Source organism: Symphalangus syndactylus, chromosome 5 (assembly GCF_028878055.3).
Source record: "Symphalangus syndactylus isolate Jambi chromosome 5, NHGRI_mSymSyn1-v2.1_pri, whole genome shotgun sequence".
Classification (NCBI taxonomy): domain Eukaryota; kingdom Metazoa; phylum Chordata; class Mammalia; order Primates; family Hylobatidae; genus Symphalangus; species Symphalangus syndactylus.
Window position 1 is genome coordinate 121,792,231 of NC_072427.2, and position 19,278 is coordinate 121,811,508.

Here is a 19,278-nt window from a genome sequence, read left to right on the forward strand (position 1 = left end):
CTACTGTTGTCCTCCAGAGCATGCAAAATTCAAACTGTTCTACCTTTTAAATAGCTCCAAATATCTCAATTTCCTCACTGAGCTTTCTCAGGCTGATCAAAAAGAATAGCTCCTCCCATTGGCTGTTAAAATTGGAAGTTTTTTTTGGCTACTTTCTCAGTTTTCTACCCCCTTCCCTCAATTTACTCTTGTCTCCTATTACTAATTTTTAAATTGTATGTAACAATTTATTGTCTCTTCACAAAATAGTATACTATTATTCTACATCTACATATTCCTGTCTATATCCTATTCAGCCTTCAGATGTCTTCTTAAATATTACTTTCTCAGGAAAACCTTCTTTATTCTTCCCCTCACCTAAGACTAGCTGCTATATTCTCCCACCACGCCCTGCAATTCTCTTTTGTAACATTAGCAACACCTATCCCTATCCATCCATCTAGTTTATAAGCCCCATAATGTTTTATTCACTGCTGTATTCTAAGTACCTTGCATAGGGCCTGACAAATAACAGAAATTCAATAAAATATCTGACAACTAGTCGATTGATTTATTTAAGAACTGTCTTTGAATACCGTAAATTTTTACCAAGTATGGAACAAATCTATGGAGTTATCTTCACAGTCAATTAGATGCTTAAAAAAAAAAGATAATTGATATGTGTTTTCAATAGAGACAATTATAATAATAAACTTAGGTCAACATTTAGAACATGCCCTGAGTTCAAATTACTCTTATCTATCAGTAATTAAATGCTTACATTGAAAAAATAATAATCCAAAGAACTATCTTAAAATCAGTGTATAAAATTCTATTGGAATTTATAGCATTCTAACACAGATTTAACTGCAATACTAAAAAACATTATTAGTCATTAGAGTAATATTTACATATATTACCTACCATATGTGACATTGTGATTTAACTCAGCTCTTCGTAAGGATTCATCGAGAACATCATACATTAATTCACTTGTCCTGTTTAAAAGATATTTTATTTGCAGTAGAATTATAGTATACTAAAACCCAATAAAACACAGTTTTTCAAACTTCTCTTTAAAACTGAGGATCTACAGAAGAGAAGTGAAAGAAATTCATTTTATGATGAAGTTATGGAAATTTCACTTCTTAAAAGGTTTGCTGTTTTCACGAGCTGAACTTCCTACTTTATCAAAGTTGACTAGTTAACCAATGAGATATATATGTCTATCAACTCTTTCCTCACTGTGCCTAGTTTATAAACCAAGTTTTTATTTGGTTGAACATACTATATTTTATAATTTTCTTTCAATAGAATATTTCCAAGTTACCATAGTAATACTTCATATATTCATATTATTTCAGACAGTATATTAACTGTATTTTAACCAGATACCATGAAAAAGTTTTCAAATATTAGTCTTTCCTTGAGTAGTAACTAGGTTCTTCAGAAAGAAAATTTTTACTTACATTTACATTAAATATAAAAAAAGATATTTTGTGGAATTAATAGGTTTGGACCATTCATATGTCTTTATGGTCACTGATTACAGTAAGAATAACCGTGATGAGGAAGATACTGTGGGGAAATAAAGTGCACTAGTGCCCTAGCACTCTGCCTCCACGCTTGTTAGAGAAATGTCCTCTCCAGGAGGCCAATGTGAAAAACTATAGCTTCTTAGCTGGTATTTTGTATGTTTTACAAATTCAAAAAGCACTAATAGAAAAAAAAAAAAAATACCAGCAACACAGGATACATACAGTGGTCTTGCAGAGAAACTGTGCCATAAAATAAATGAAAATATAAAAATAATTTGGGACTATATAAACTACATCTTTCAGAAAACGTCTTTTTTTCCAAATATACAGCTAGAAAGTTCAATGTTAAGTGCATGTACTTTCATTCTGTCTCGACTGAAGTATGAATATCCAGTAATTAAGAATCCAGAACCACATTCTAAAATCCTTTGTTTTATTGTGTAAGCATTTCTTCCTCAGAAGATAACCATACAGTAGACATTACCAATCCTTCCCTGCCCCCCAAAAAAATCTGGTAATATTATACCTAGATTATAGTCTAGTTCCTCAATTTTAAAAGCCAGTGTCTGGCATGAGTCTTAACCACATGAAATGAAGAAACACTTGTGAACAAGATCAAGATAAATCTTAATAAATCTAAGAAACACAAAACTACAAAACACAAGAAAATATTCAAATAGATATAAAAGACCATAAATACAGCAGACTTTTCTAGTAAATTGGTTTTTTCAATTAAATACTTTAGAAACCGGTTATAACTTTTTACTTTGCTACATTGAGCTAATAATGTCTGACAGAATGTAAGATTTATGGTAAAATAAAATCTCATTAGAGTTGAGACAAAAAAGGAGAAAACATTCTAATGTTCCATAACATTATAAGAAAGTTCCACTCTATTCATAACTGAGCCTAATTACTAGTCACATGAGTGCTGTGAAGGTAAGGACTAGCTTACTCATCTTTGTATGTATGTATTATCCAAATTTATCCATGAAGGCAAGAAAAAGGAAGATAGTGAGTTAATGAATTTAATAAATTCACTAAATGCCTCCCAAGTTACTTCCTGATAACAATGGATGGCAGTAAGTCTTTTTTAGACCAATAAGATCTGATGCATTAATACAAAATTCATGATTTTAAAACATAATTCCAGTAACTCCAACTAGAGCTCCACGTTAGGATAGGCTGGCATGATACAAAATAAAATGTAATTAAGACAATCATTTCTAATGTGTGTACATGCTCCATCACCTTACGTTTTCACTGCAGGTTTCAACCAGGAGTTGAGATTCATAAACACAGAAAAAAGTAACACTGTAATACCAACAGTGATGTAGCCCAATTAGTGCTACTCAGGAGCTCACAGGCAAATGGATTCTGACATTAAGTTGATTTCTAGAAGCAAAAGCCTGGAGAATGGTCCCTTTGTAAAGCTAGGCTAAAACATTACAATACAAAGGTACCCTACTATATAAAAGGGAATAATATTCATAAAATCAGAACACTGATTAGCAAATATTTTCTTAAGACAGAAACATACCTGGAACTCTAGCCAAGGTCCTTGCTCTCAAGGGAACTAAAATCTCAAGGGACTTGCTCTCAAGCAACTCAGAAATAGTTTTCAAAATAAAAATAATATGTAGGTGCACATGCAAATGCATACACACATGCACACACACAGAGAATGAGAACGACAGAACAAATGAAAATAAATTGATGAATCTAGGTGCAGGATGTAAGGGAACTCCTTGTACTGTCCTTGGAACTTTGAAAGTGTCTAAGTTTGAAAAAGTTAAGGCAAAATTGAGGCCGGAGCAGTGGCTCACGCCTGTAATCCCAGCACTTCAGGAGGCTGAGGCAGGGAGATCATCTGATGTCAGGAGCTCGAGACCAGCCTGGCCAACATGGTGAAACCCATTTCTACTAAAAATACAAAAATTAGCCGGGCGTGGTGGTGTGCGCCTGTAATCCCAGCTACTTGGGAAACTGAGGTAGGAAAATCTCTTGAATCCGGGAGGCGGAGGTTGCAGTGAGCTGAGATCGCACCACTACACTCCAGCCTGGGCGACACAGCGAGACTTAGTCTCAAAAACAAAAAAAAATGGCAAAATTGAAAGTATATATATATACAGTTGGAAAGATAGACATGAAAAGTTTAAGTTATTGGCTAAAAGAATAATTCAGATAAATGAATTAAAAAGGTGAAGCACTCACACCCAGCTAGAGCAAGGGTTGGCAAACTACAGTCCGCAGGCCTAATCTGGCCAGATGCCTGGTTTTGTATGGCTTCAAGCTAAGGAGAGATTTTATAGTATGAAATAGTTGGAAAAAAAACTAAAAGAATAATACTTTATGATGTGCCGATTTGAGATTCAAGTTTTAATGTCCATAATGTTTATTTATGTTCTATCTGTGGCTGCTTTCATGCTATAATAGCAGAGTCGAATAGATGCAAAAAACAACATATGGCCCACGAAGCCTAAAATATTTATTTATTTATTTATTTATTTTGTTTTGAGACAGAGTCTCGCTCTGTCACCCAGGCTGGAGGGCAGTGGCACAATCTCAGCTCACTGCAACCTACACCTCCTGGGTTCAAGCGATTCTCCTGCCTCAGCCTCCTGAGTAGCTAGGATTACAGGCGCGTGCCACTGTGCCCAATTAATTTTTGTATTTTTAGTAGAGACGGGGTTTCACCATGTTGGTCAGGCTGGTCTCAAACTCCTGACCTTGTGATCCGCCACCTCAGCCTCCCAAAGTGCGGGGATTACAAGCGTGAGCCACCGCGCCCGGCCACCTAAAATATTTATTATCTGGCCCTTTGCAGAAAAAGTTTCCCAACCCCTGAACTAGAACAATTACAAAAGCTTCACAGAGGAGATGGTGCTTCATGGCTACCTTTCATGATGGGTAAAATTAAGATAAGGAGAGAGCCAGGATTATCCCAGCAACCTGAAAGCATTTATGTGATTCTTACAATGGCTTCTTTTATCACTATTAAGCCAATTAAACAGTGGAAGAATCTGGTTTATCATTAAACCTCTAGGTTACTAAAGTCTAAGCTTATCATCTGGTATGGGGTCATTAAGCAAACTTACTGAGAATAGTTTACCTTTGATCATCTTTTCCTAGAAGTCCCAGTATTCTCAAGAGCTGAATTTGTAACCATGGTGCTGGCACACTGTGATAATTGAATTCTACTGGGAGCTTTCCTCCAACTACTTGCTTCAAAATGGTTACAAAACTCCCAGTCAAGTCTTTATATCCAGATGAATTCTCCTACATCCCCCCGAAACAAACTTTGTTAATAACGTCTTATTAAATAGAAATAGACCTGGTTGAAGTGTCATATAGAACCTGACTTAATACATGCTTAAGTTTATGTTCACATTTAATGAAACAGTGCTCTAATACGTATAATATCTTCCACGATAAAATTCCTCTGGCTAACCAACCCAAAGCTGAATCATCCCAGAAAAGGTTTCACCACTCCCTACTTTTTCCCATATACAGTTCAATCACATTTCAAAATTCTTATAATTATATCTTAGGTAGAATCCTTAATAGCCAATACCAGTAATTAAAACAAAAAGTGAAAAGAACTGGCATACTGCAAAAGGACAGTAATACCTCGGCTTTGGATGAAAATCAAGGCCTATTTGCAATCTCTGAACTCTGTTTCCAAAAGACTTCACATGTAAATGAGTTAAATTCATTCTGGGGCCGGGCACAGTGGCTCACGCCAGTAATCCCAGGACTTTGGGAGGACGAGGCGGGCGGATCACCTGGGGTTGGGAGTTCGAGACCAGCCTGACCAACATGGAGAAACCCCATCTCTACTAAAAATACAAAATTAGCCAGGCGTGGTTGTGCATGCCTGTAATCCCAGCTATTCGGGAGGCTGAGGCAGGAGAACTGCTTGAACCTGGGAGGTGGAGGTTGCGGTGAGCCGGGATAGCGCCATTGCACTCCAGCCTGGGCAACAAGAGTGAAACTCCATCCAAAAAAAAAAAAAAAAAAAAATTTGTTCTGGGTAGAAGAGCACAGCCAAGACTACTTAAACATTAAAAGTCCCCAAAATCGGCCGGGCACAGTGGCTCACACCTGTAATCCCAGCACTTTGGGAGGCCGAGCCAGTGGATCATTTGAGGTCAGGAGTTCGAGAACAGCCTGACCAACATGGTGAAACCCTGGCTCTACTAAAAACACAAAATTAGCCGGGTGTGGTGGCACATGCCTGTAATCCCAGCTACTCGAGAGGCTGAGGCAGGAGAATCGCTTGAACCTCGGAGGGGGAGGTTGTGGTGAGCTGAGATCGTGCCATTGCACTCCAGCCTGGGCAACAAAAGTGAAACTCAGTCTCAAAAAAAAAAAAAAAGTCCCCAAAATCAGTGTGCCTGCCAATTAAAAGTTAATTAGCCACACAGTATCTAAAAATATTTGTTTCTGAAGGAGTGTGCCTTGATTATCTATCTGAGTAATCTCTTGGACTGGGGAAATTATATCCATACTCCTTAAAAGGAACATTAGATTCTTTATTCTAATTTTTATTATGTATCAAGGGAAAAGTTTTGGAAAGGAAATAAAGCTCTTTCAAATTTTAGTAAATGTAAGGAAAAAATAAAATTTAATATTGAACATCTATTTATACTGTACTATTTTAGAACACAATACATAAGAAACAATATAACTTTAAATGAGTTCAATAGCATATTTTATTTTGTTATAGCAGGTGCCATGAAATCTGTTACAAATATGTATATTTGAACACAAATGGTTTCAGGCGATACACTAAGGATGAATTAGTATAAATCCACCATCGCCATTTAGAAAAGTGTTTTACCATAACATTCAACCCTCTTTCCTCATATGACACAGTATTAATATATGGAGTCAACACTACAATCTATAGCTTGCACAATCCCCGTTGGTTTTCCTCATTTCTATAAAATGTTATGCATCCCAAGAAGCTATATAAAGGAGAATTACTGCTTGAAAAAACACAAATCTGCAAACTTAAGACACCTTCCATTGCTACCATTTTTCCACACCTGTTTAGTAACATCAAAAAATTTTAGGCATTTAAAAAAAAAAACTAATTCTGTAATGTGCCTACAACTCATGCTCTCAACAACTTGCAAAATTACTAATTCAAAGGTCAATAATAAAATTATAAAATGTTAACTAAGCATTTTACCAAAATATGTTTCTTTTTAATTCCATAATTGTATTTTTCTAATAATGGTAACTAGCCAGTACTTGCTAAAATTTCCAACTTACCTTAATCATTCTAAGATATATATGCAAGGAGGCAGCCATGACCCCAACATCTCTGTCACAAAGTGCTTTCCGAAACTTAATATGAATATGTTGTACTTGATTAGGAGCAATGAGATGGAATTTGTATAATGCCAGAACAGCTTTTCTTCGTACAATCTCCCTGAAGACAAAAAATGAAATTTAAACAAGACAATCTGAATTCTCAAGTATTTACTTTGAAAGATTATGGGTCAGATGGTTTCAAAATACTGGCTCACTACCTTAATTTACCAAGAAAGAGATAATTATACATTTGTGATTAATTTATTTATTCTAATATACCAAATGATAAAAAGTGGTTGCCTCTAGGAAGTAAGGTCTCAAAACTTTAACTGTCCGTGTTATATATTTATCTAATTAGGGGATTTTTTTTGTAACAAGCATATATTATTTTTGAGATTAAAAAAAAAAGAAAAACAAATTTCTTAATTCTCTAATTCCATTTTTAAAAGACGTATCTCTAAAAATTGGAAAAAAAAAGAGTCAACAGTAAGTTTAAGTAATAGGTAATTTCAGCTAGTAATATTAAAGTTTTTTATTAATATTAAAAATCTTTGGCCTGTAATCCCAGCACTTTGGGAGGCTGAGGTGGGTGGATCACTTGAGGCCAGGAGTTCAAAACCAGCCTGGCCAAGATGGCGAAACCCTATCTCTACTAAAAATACAAAAATTAGCCAGGTGTGGTGGTGCACACCTGTAGTCCCAGTTACTTGGGTGGCTGAGGCACAAGAATCGCTTGAACCTGGGAGGCAGAAGTTGCAGTGAGCCAAGGTTGTGCCACTGTACTCCAACCTGGTGACAGAGTGAGACTCAGTCTCAAACAAAACAAAAAGGAAAGAAAAGAAAAAAACTCGTTAACATTCTCACTCTAAAATAGTAGCTTCCTATGTTTCTTTTTTATATATATATACATCACTGGGTAGCAGACTCCAAATACTTTGGGGGACAGAGGGGACACACATGGAATAAAAAGATGTTATTCCTCTCCTTGCCCAGTTCATCTGTTTCAAAACCTCATGATAATAAAAAGTATATACTAGTTTTGTACTTCATCTGTAGCAGATAACGTTTAGCACACAGAAAGAAAAAGAAATGCCATCCTATGTTCATGATGTAGTTTCCAAGGAAGCTTCTTCCTTGTTAGAAATTCTCTCTCTTGTCTATTTCTACATATCTCTTATTTGCAGACTATGCTGGCAGTGCTCAGAACAGCAGCAAACATCACAAAAGTGAAGTATTTACTTTAAGGGTTCCTTAACAGATATTTATGTCATAGAATCTCAAGACTGTGACTATTCAATGCAATCCTTTGTGTTCCACTCAAGAACACCTTTTATAAGATTCTTAATAAGTGGTCATACAAATTCCATTAATAAACAACTCATCTTCCTAGGCAAGCTTCGCCATAATGGAAAACTCTTTCCACAAAAAAAAAAAAAAAAAAAAAGAAAGGCAGATTAACAATAGATTTACTGTTAGTATTAATACTGTGGTGAATGCAAGCCACATCACAGTGTATTGCCGTTGGGTGTTAACCGATATTAATTCTGGGGGAGAATAGGTAAATGAAGTGAGGAAAAAAAAAAACAAACTGAATAGGCCCAGGAATTCACAGGCCTGGCCTCAAGTGGTGGTACTAACACAAGACGAGAGACCTAGATTCAGGCTCTGGGGTTGGTATGCTGAAATACAGCCAGGGATTCAAAAGTTGAATTCAAGCCTTATTTCAAATATTCTTTGTGACATCTACTGGCTTACCTATAGCTCTGCCCCATATTCTTCAGCTCTTTACTCCAGAGCATGGGGCTGAGTATGGCCATAACTGCAGAAGCAGAGTTTCAAAAAGTCTAAACTCTAGCCAGGACTTGAAATTAGACTAAATACAAAGCAATAAAGAAAAAATCGAAAAGGGACCTTTCGGCTGGGCGCGGTGGCTCAAGCCTGTAATCCCAGCACTTTGGGAGGCTGAGGCGGGCGGATCACGAGGTCAGGAGATTGAGACCATCCCGGCTAACACGGTGAAACCCCGTCTCTACTAAAAATACAAAAAATTAGCCGGGCGTGGTGGCGGGCGCCTGTAGTCCCAGCTACTGGGGAGGCTGAGGCAGGAGAATGGCGTGAACCCCGGGGGGCAGAGCCTGCAGTGAGCCGAGATTGCGCCACTGCACTCCAGCCTGGGCGACAGTGAGACTCTGTCTCAAAAAAAAAAAAAAAAAAAAAGAAAAGGGACCTTTCAATTCTCAGAAGGATTTCATACAAACGGTCAGTAAGTAGTAAGGTCACCACAAAAGTGGTGGTAAGGAAAAGTTAAGGAAAAACATGCTGCCGTTATAATCAGATCACCTTATAAATCTTAAAAAAGCAAATATTTCCAATAATTAATTGTCCATAATCATCCTTTGTTCTAAACACAGATATGACATACAATATATAAAAAGTCTGAAAGACCTATGAAGTTATTCTGTAATTCTTAGTAAAAGCTATCATTTTAGCTAGAAGATTCATGATCCAATATTTCTTAAAGAATACAAGTTGGCTGGGCATGGTGGCTCATGCCTGTAAGCCCAGTACTTTGGGAGGCCAAGGCGGGTGGAACACGAGGTCAGGAGTTTGAGACCAGCTTGGCCTATATGGTGAAACCCTGTCTCTACTAAAACTACAAAAATTAGCCAGGCATAGTGGCGGGTGCCTGTAGTTCCAACTACTCAGGAAGCTGAGGCAGAAGAATCGCTTGAACCCGGGAGATGGAGGTTGCAGTGAGCCGAGATCACGCCACTGCACTCTAGCCTAGGCAACCGAGCAAGACTCTGTCTCAAAAAAAAAAAAAGAATACAAGCTATAAGACAACATTTTAGTTAGAACTAAAGTCCAGGTCTCTAAGTTGTTAGTTTAGATATACTTTCCATGCTGTTATCTTTTTTTCTAGGATCTGTTCTAAAGGGATATAGATATAAACTGGGTAAATGAAGTCTTTAAAATTTAAAAAGTCATTTAAAAAAAGAATAGAATATAATCAAGTAACTGAAATGTAGAGATAATAAAAACAATCCTCACTCACAATATTTTCTGTTAAACTTCCAAATCAAAATGATAATGAGATGTAATTGAGTTGTCAAGCTTTTTATCTTGTGTCAGTTTTTTGATACGTGAGAGAGAGAGAACAGTATTTCCTGATGTTTAAGTCATATACTATATTAAGGTTACTAGTAGCTTAAATTTCTTCCAAACTTAAAAAACATATTTTTAGGTTCTATCAGAATGGTTTGTAAACCATATGGATAGATAAGTACATATGAATGTGTGCATTTTATCGTGAATATTCCAGAATCACTTCCTTTTAAACTTACATTGTTCCTTTTAAACTTACAATGTTCTGAGACAGCAATCTCAGAACATTAAAAATACTGATTTAAAGTATGTAAAATAAATGTTGTATAAGTAACAAAAAAATCTTTATCAAGAATATATAACTGACATACCATAATCACAATGATTGCAAACCTTTTCCAACTTTAAAAATTATGGGCCAGGCGCAGTGGCTCACATGTCTAATCTCAGCACTTTGGCAGGCCGAGGCAGGTGGATCACAAGGTCAGGAGTTCAAGATCAGCCTGGCCAAGATGGTGAAACCCTGTCTCCACTAAAACTACAAAAAATTAGCTGGGCATGGTGGCGTGTTCCTGTAATTCCAGCTACTCGGGAGGCTGAGGCAGAGAACTGCTTGAACCTGGGAGGTGGAGTGTGCAGTGAGCCGAGATCACTCCACCACACTCCAGCCTAGGCAACAGAGTGAGACTCCATCTCAAAAAAATTAATTAATTACTTAATTAATTAAAATTATGACATAAAGGGGCTTGGTCAAAAACAAAATATTAATAATTCAAATACAGTGAACAAGTTAAGTCAATCTGATAGGGAGACAGTTAAGGAAACTTACAAGAGAAGATTAGCAAAATATTACAAAGTAAATTAAGTTTGGATACATTCTGCTGTAAAATAGGATTAAAATGCTGTGGTTTTGATATAAAAAGCATCTTCCCGGGCCGGGCATGGTGGTTCACACCTGTAATCCCCAGCACTTTGGGAGGCCGAGGCAGGTGGATCACCTGAGGTCAAGGAGTTCGAGACCAGCCTGGCCAACATGGTGAAACCCAGTTTCCATTAAAAAAAAAAAAAAAAAAAAATTGGTCGGGCATGGTGGCAGGCACCTATAATCCCAGCTACTTGGGAGGCTGAGGCAGGAGAATTGCTTGAACTTGGGAGGCAGAGGTTGCAGTGAGCCGAGATCATGCCATTGCACTCCAGCCTGGGCAACGGAGTGAGACTCTGTCTCAAAAAAAAAAAAAGCATCTTCCCACTACACTGAAGCTTTGCATTCACAACACTTGCACAATTTCCATATGCTTTTCATTATTTCACTTTATCCCCAAAACAACTTTGGTAGAACTAAGGAGCTTCAACCAACCCCATATAGCCAAGGAAAAACAAGACCACTGCTCATTAGTGGTAGAAATGGGAGGCAAGCCAAGGATTCCTGGATACTAGGCCTCACTCTTAGTCTAACTTTAGAAAGCTGTCTAACATTTCCCTAAACCCACATAAAAATAAAGATGATCCTATTGAAAATTTTTGTATTATTCCTAGCAGTCAAATAATCTCTATCCTGGTAGCATTGAAGTTATGATAAATTTTCTAGTATAAACTTCTGTTTTGAGATATATGGCATAGATACCTATCCCAAAAGAATTTACTTACTTAGAATGTTGAAGTTTATCTTCTATTAATGGAAGAACAGCTGGAATCATTTCTTGGGGGAAAATCTGGCTAACAACAGTCAGTGCCATACACACTTCTACTAGGTTAGTGCTCTGCAGATCCTGGCACAACATTAAGCAAAGAAAACATTCAGTGTAAATACTGAAACTAGGAATGGCAAATTCAACACTGTAATGGTCCTATATACTTAGTAATTTTGTACTATTTATAATTAACTTGTACATCCAAACTTACGGCATATTTTATTGGAATGCTCCTATTTGTTTCATTTGCCTTAATAGAGTTAGTAGATAAATAAAGCCAAAAAGCAACTGATACAAGAGGAAATTCTATCTCTGTTCTGAATCCAGCCAAGGTAGCCTCCTTTATTACAGCCTTTAAAACTTTTCTAAACCAATAATAAAACAATTTTATGAGTTTTTCTTATTAATCAACAATAATATGAATGTAAGTTTAAAAGGAAGTGATTCTGGAATATTCACGATAAAATGCACACATTCATATGTACTTATCTATCCCTATGGTTTACAAACCATTCTGATAGAACCTAAAAATATGTTTTTTAAGTTTGGAAGAAATTTAAGCTACTAGTAACCTTAATATAGTATATGACTTAAACGTCAGAAAATACTGTTCTCTCTCTCTCACATATCAAAAAACTGACACAAGATAAAAAGCTTGACAACTCAATTACATCTCATTATCATTTTGATTTGGAAGTTTAACAGAAAATATTGTGAGTGAGGATTGTTTTTATTATCTCTACATTTCAGTTACTTGATTATATTCTATTCTTTTTTCAAATGACTTTTTAAATTTTAAAGACTTCATTTACCCAGTTTATATCTATATCCCTTTAGAACAGATCCTAGAAAAAAAGATAGCAGCATGGAAAGTATATCTAAACTAACAACTTAGAGACCTGGACTTTAGTTCTAACTCTGTGTTTTAAAATGAAATTATAACAAGAAGAGCAGTAGCTACTACTTCACATAGTATTTCATTTAATCCTCACAACTCTGTAAGTTCTATTATTTAACTCCATTTTATAGATGCAGAAACTGATCTAAAAGATTCTTCTAAGCCCATTCTGCAAGCCCACTTTCTTCTAATATCATCTAATTGAATATGATTGAGGAGAAATATCAGGTGCTGACAATAATTATGACTTCATATTAACCAACATACGATACACTACCTTTACAACTGTATTCACAAGGAGAAGCAATAATTCATGACTTTCATGTAGAAATAAGGAAACAGCCAAATAACCTATAAAAGTTGAGGGAAAAGTCTCATTACTAACTACCAAAAATAGACTTTTCACAAGAAGTTAAACAAAGCAGTCCTGTAAGTATCAAAGATACCAGTTACAAGTAAACATAAATACAAATTGCAAAATACAGGGTTAAAAACCTTCAGTAAGGAAGATTTCAGGTATTCTTCACCCTGAAATCTTCCAGAATTATGTATTTCATAGGATAGTCCAGAAATGGAACAGACACTATGTGTATCAACTTAAAATCTTGTAAATGGCACTGAGAAGACATGCCTTCTATTTTTTGTGAAAATCTTTACATTATCAATCAAAGCATTCTCTATTTTATAATTGCTATTTTATAGCCAAACATATAATGCAAAAACTAATCACTACAATTAAAAAAAAACCCTAATCACTACAGTTAATAGTGAGTTACTAGCTCTTTGTATTGAGTGAGCTAGCCACCTAATGTCAACCCACATGATGTAAATCATATATTAAATATATTAAGCCACACACAATACCTTATTTTCTCAATTGAGGGAATAACAATTATTCAGGAAAGAAATGCTGTCTGCCATATTAAACATACTCATTGGCTTAAATAAGCATTTTTATTGCAATAATATTAAAACATTTTTAAAGTACATTTTAAGATAGAGGAAATATATTAACACTATGACAAATGCCATGTACATAGAATCTAGATACTCCAAGGAATTTTCTGTCAGGCTTCACGTTGATAATAACTAACACTTTAATTAGACAGTCACTATGGGTCAAGTACTTTATAAGCATTACTTCATTTAATCCTCACAACCATCCAATGAGATAGGCATTTTTATCCCTATATAATAATGAGACCCAAGACTGGGCGTGGTGGCTCACACCTGTAATCCCAGCACTTTGGGAGGCCAAGGTGGGCGAATCACGAGGTCAGGAGATCGAGACCATCCTGGATAACACGGTGAAACCCCGAATCTACTAAAAATACAAAAAATTAGCCGGGCGTGGTGGCGGGCACCTGTAGTCCCAGCTACTCAGGAGGCTGAGGCAGGAGAATGGCGTGAACCCAGGAGGCAGAGCTTGCAGTGAGCCGAGATCGCATCACTGCACTCCAGCCTAGGCGACAGAGCAAGACTCGGTCTCAAAAAAAAAAAAAAGAGACCCAAAAAAGGGCAATTTCCCAAGGTCCAACCTATCACATGGTGGAGCCAGGACTCAAACCCAGAGAGTTGAAGTCAGTCCATATTTTAAACCCCCATATTTTACTGCCTCTCCACATAGTCTATCTTGACCTGATTCCCTGACTCCATGCTCGTTGTTTTTCATTCTTCTCAATTCTTTCACCCCTTTCATCAGGGATTCTAATGTTAACTATACCCATCATTACTCAGCATCCATGCTGTCTGTGTCTACTATGGAACAGGAGAAAACGGAAACTTACTGTTCTTACAATCAAGAGGTAGCAAGCAGCATAACCAATTCCAACACCTTCACTAGAGGTCAGAGGAGCAGAGCTATTACTCCCACAATCTTAAGACTTGAAACAAATCTGACCCAGGCCAAGAAAGAGATGAGGAAAATCCCAGAAAGCATTTGTTTTGTTTTGTTTTCTGAGACGGAGTCTCACTCCATCACTCAGGTTGGAAGGCAGTGGCACGATCAAAACTCACTGCAGCCTCTATCTTCCCAGCTCAAGCAATCCTTCACCTCAACCTCCCAAGTAGCTGGGACCAAGTGTGCACCATCACATCGAGCTATTTTTTTTTTTTTTTTTTTTTTTTGTAGAGATAGGGTCTCACTATATTACCCAGGCTGGTCTCAAACTCCCAGACTCAAGCGATCCCTCCCACCTTAGCTTCCCAAAGTGCTGGGATTACAGGAGTGAGCCACCACACCCAGGCCCCTAGAAAGCATTTAAAGCAGAGATTGTCTTATCAGATTGCTGATAAATCACCTGCTCAGCTAAGGTATCACCCATTCCCAAGTCACCAATATCAAGGTCAACAAACTAATCCAAAGACCATCTCAATGAAACCTTAATTCTTTCTGTTATAAATAACATCCCAACTGTTTCAACAATCAGAAAAAAGGGGGAAAAACACTGTGACTCAAAAAATGTAAAAATTTTCAGAGAAACAAAGAATAATAACTACGATTACAAAGTATATTTGGTATAACTAAGAATGAGGTATACAAGCTTTGAGTATAGAAATTTGGGCTCTGGCTCCAGTTATCTGCTCTATGACTTATGCTCATATGCTCTATAAATTACTTGACTTTTCTGAGCCTCAGTTTTCTTATCTTTAAAATGAAATGGCCAGGCACCTTACAGGAATCCCAGCACTTTGGGAGGCTGAGGCGGGCAGATCACTTGAAGTCAGGAGTTTGAAACCAGCCTGGCCAACACGGTGAGAAACCTCATTTCTATTAAGAACACAAAAATTAGACAGACGTGGTGGCACTCTCCTGTAATCCCAGCTACTTGGAAGGCTGAGGCATGAGAATCGTTTGAACCCAGGAGGCAAAGGTTGCAGTGAACCAAGATCACGCCACTGCACTCCAGCCTGGGTGACAGGACAAGACTCTGTCTCAAAAAAAAAGGTAAAATGAAGATAAATACTATCTCAGAAGATAAAGCACTTAACACCTAACTTTATGAGCACTGAAGTTTATTTATTCATGCCTGTAATTCCAGCACGTTGGGGGGCCAAGGTGGGAGGACTGCTTGAGGCCAGAAGTTTGAGACCAGCCTGGCTAACGTAGCAAGACCCTATCTCTAAAAAGAAAATAATAACTTAAAAAAAAAAGTATTTATTCAATGATACTCATAAAAAAAAAAATAATAAGACATTCTGGCTGGGCGCGGTGGCTCATGCCCGTAAACCCAGCACTTTGGGAGGCCAAGGTGGGTGGATCACCAGAGATCAGGAGTTCAAGACCAGCCTGGCCAACATGGCAAAACCTTGTTTCTACTAAAAATAAAAAAATTGGCCGGGTGTGGTGGCAGGCACCTGTAATCCCAGTTACTCGGGAGGCTGTGGCAAGAAAATCGCTTGAACCTGGGAGGTAGAGATTGCCGTGAGCCGAGATCATGCCAATTGCACTCTAGCTTGGGATGCAACAGCGAAACTCCATCTCAAAAGAAAATACAAATAAAAGGACATTCTGCATCAGAGAAAGCACCAAAGCAAGCCTTAAAATTCAGGAGAGTGGATGAGAAACAGTACCAGAGTGAAGACATATAGAAGGCATAAAATGGCCAGGCGTGGTGGCTCATGCCTGTAATCCCAGCACTTTGGGAGGCCAAGGCGGATGGATCATGAGATCAGGATTTCCAGACCATCCTGGCTAACACGGTGAAACTCCGTCTCTACTAAAAAATTAGCCAGGCACAGTGGCACACACCTGTAGTCTCAGCTACTCGAGAGGCTTAGGCAGGAGAATCGCTTGAACCCAGGAGGTGGAGTTTGCAGTGAACCGAGATGGCGCCACCATACTCCAGCCTGGGTGACAGAGACTCCGTCTCAAAAAAAAAAAAAAAGAAGGCATAAATTATATCTTTTTTTTTTTTTTTTTTGAGACATATTATCGCTGTGTTGCCCAGGCTGGAGTGCAGTGGCACAATCTCAGCTTACCACAATCTCCGCCTCCCGGGTTCAAGCAATCCTCTGACCCCAGCCTCCCAAGTAGCTGGGACCACAGGCATGTACCACCACACCAGGCTAATTTTTGTATTCTTAGTAGAGACGGGGTTTCACCATGCTGGCCAGGCTGGTCTCGAACTCCTGACTTCAAGTGATCTGCCCACCTAAGCCTCTCAAAGTGTTGGCATTACAGGTGTTAGCCACCGTGCCCAGCCCCATAAATCATATCTTTAAAAAATGATTACCACTCAATAATATACATTAAAAACATCTGATGCCTGCAGATACATGTCCCTCTAATTGGCAAGAAAATATTTTCCTAAAGATCATGAGTCTCAATAAAAATAACTCTGAGATCCCCTTTAAGATAAGCATCCATAACTATAAAATGATACATATAAAAGGTTATTAATTACAACATAATTTATTTATTTATTTATTTTTTGAGATGGAGTTTCACTCTTGTAGCCCAGGCTGGAGTGCAATGGTGCGATCTCAGCTCACCGCAACCTCCGCCTCCCAGGTTCAAGCGATTCTCCTGCCTCAGCCTTCCAAGTAGCTGGGATTACAGGCTTGCACCACCACGCCCAACTAATTCTGTATTTTTAGTAGAGACAGAGTTTCTCCATGTTGGTCAGGCTGGTCTCATACTCTTGACCTCAGGTGATCTGCCCACCTCAGCCTCCCCAAGTGCTGGGATTACAGGCGTGAGCCACCGTGCCTGGCCACATTATTTATTTATTTTTTTGAGACAGGGTCTCACTCTGTTACCCAGGGTGGAATGCAGCGGTGTGATCTTGGCTCACTGCAACTTCCACCTCCCAGGTTCAAGCGATTCTCATGCCTCAGCCTCCCCAGTAGCTGGGACTACAGGCACCCACCGCCACGCCTGGCTAATTTTTCGTATTTTCACTAGAGACAGGGTTTCGCCATGTTTGCCAGGCTGGTCTCGAACTCTTGACCTCAGGTGATCCGCCCGCCTCGGCCTCTCAAAATGCTGGGATTATAGGCATGAGCCACCGTGCCCAGCCAAATTACAACATTATTTATGAGAACAACAACAACAACAAAATCAAAAACAAGCCATATGTCCACCAAAAGGGATGTGGTTGAAAAAACTATGGTACATCCACCCAATAAAAAGTATGCAACTGTATAAAAGTATAAAGATGTCAAAACGGCCGGGCACGGTGGCTCAGGCTTGTAATCCCAGCACTTTGGGAGGCTGAGGCAGGCGGATCACGAGGTCAGGAGATCGAGACCATGGTGAAACCCCGTCTCTACTAAAAATATAAAAAATTAGCTGGGCGTGGTGGCGGGCACCTGTAGTCCCAGCTACTCAGAGAGGCTGAGGCAGGAGAATGGCGTGAACCCGGGAGGCGGAGCTTGCAGTGAGCCGAGACTGCGCCATTGCACTCCAGCCTGGGCGACAGAGCGAGACTCCGTCTCAAAAAAAAAAAAAAAAAAGATGTCAAAACAAGGTATAGAATAATCTATATAGTATGCTATCTTTCAAGTAAGAGATAGTATACATAACATGCTGCCTTTTATATAAAAGAGAGTGAATGTGTGTACAAACTTTTGCTTGTTTTTTCAAAATAAAACAATGGAAAGATTAATCAGAAAATAACGAAAATAGTTCCCTATGAGGATAAGGGGAAGACTGGGTAGTGGGGCTAGAGATGAAAGTAAGCCATAATGCTTTACATATTTTAAAAATAAAATAAAATTGAAAATTTTTTAAATTATATGTAAGTCTAAGAAGCAAAATGTAGCAACAGTTGGACAAAATAATTCTACCATCAACTATGTAATATTTATTAACTATCTATTGTTTTCAAAACAACCTGCCTATGCTAACATGGAAGCCAGCCAAGTAACAAGAAAGAGCAGGACTAAGGCCCATCTTCATGCCAAAGGAAGCCAAAACAAAAATGGCAGGACCAAAGCAAAGTACTAAACTCTACCCATGCAATATTTAAACAGGTTCCCAGGTAGTTTCATTTCAGAACTGTCAGACAAAATCTAATCAGCATATTCTCCTCTTCAAAGTCTGAGACCAAGGAAACAAAGGTTCCCATGATCATTCGTATGCCTGATTATATCAGCACAACACATGGTCCGTGCCTTCACGAAGGCAATTACAACATTATACTATAACTTTCTTTTGAGACACGCTCTGGCTCTGCTGCCCAGGCTGGAGTGCAGTGGCACAATCTCAGCTCACTGCAACCTCTGCCTCCTGGGCACAAGCCATCCTCCCACCTCAACCTCCCAAGTAGCTGGGACTACAGGTACACACCACCATGCCTGGCTAATTTTTGTATTTTTTGTAGAGATGGGATTTCACTATGTTGCCCTGGCTGGTCTCCAACTTCTGAGCTCAAGCAATCCGCCTGCCTCAGCCTCCCAAAGTGCTAGGATTACACGCATGAGCCACTGTACCCAGCCTGTACTGTAACTATTAATTTCTGTTTGTCTCTGTCCTCTCCCTTGCAATTGCAGGGATCCTCAAAATGGAAGCAATGTAAGTTATTTATCTGTAAGTTTAACTGCAGTATCTGGCATACAGTGGGCACTCACCGTATCAATTCCATTAATATTGAATAAATTTTATAAACAGACAATCCCTAAGAAGATTTTCCGTTCACAAATATTTTTCCTACTCAAGACAAAATTTCACTGTTGAAGGCTAATTTATTTGGATCTGTCTTCCAGAGTCTTTAACAAAATAGATACCTCTAAGAAGGGTATC

At 38.2% G+C, this 19,278-nt stretch overlaps 1 protein-coding gene across 7 annotated transcripts in view; it reads right to left on the bottom strand.

Moving 5' to 3' along the window:
- The window catches only part of AP4E1 (adaptor related protein complex 4 subunit epsilon 1), a 98,674-nt gene that overhangs the window by 70,244 nt on the left and 9,152 nt on the right, over positions 1-19,278 (bottom strand). For 6 of the 7 annotated variants that reach the window (XM_063639451.1, XM_055279112.2, XM_063639452.1 and 3 more), the window contains 5 exons: positions 12,811-12,884; positions 11,592-11,713; positions 6,798-6,957; positions 4,630-4,796; positions 904-977 (listed from right to left, as the gene is read on the bottom strand). In XM_063639451.1, coding sequence (XP_063495521.1) covers positions 904-977; positions 4,630-4,796; positions 6,798-6,957; positions 11,592-11,713; positions 12,811-12,884 — 597 coding nt within the window. The remainder of the gene's footprint in view (positions 1-903; positions 978-4,629; positions 4,797-6,797; positions 6,958-11,591; positions 11,714-12,810; positions 12,885-19,278) is intronic. The other variant, XM_063639455.1, reaches the window with a different exon arrangement.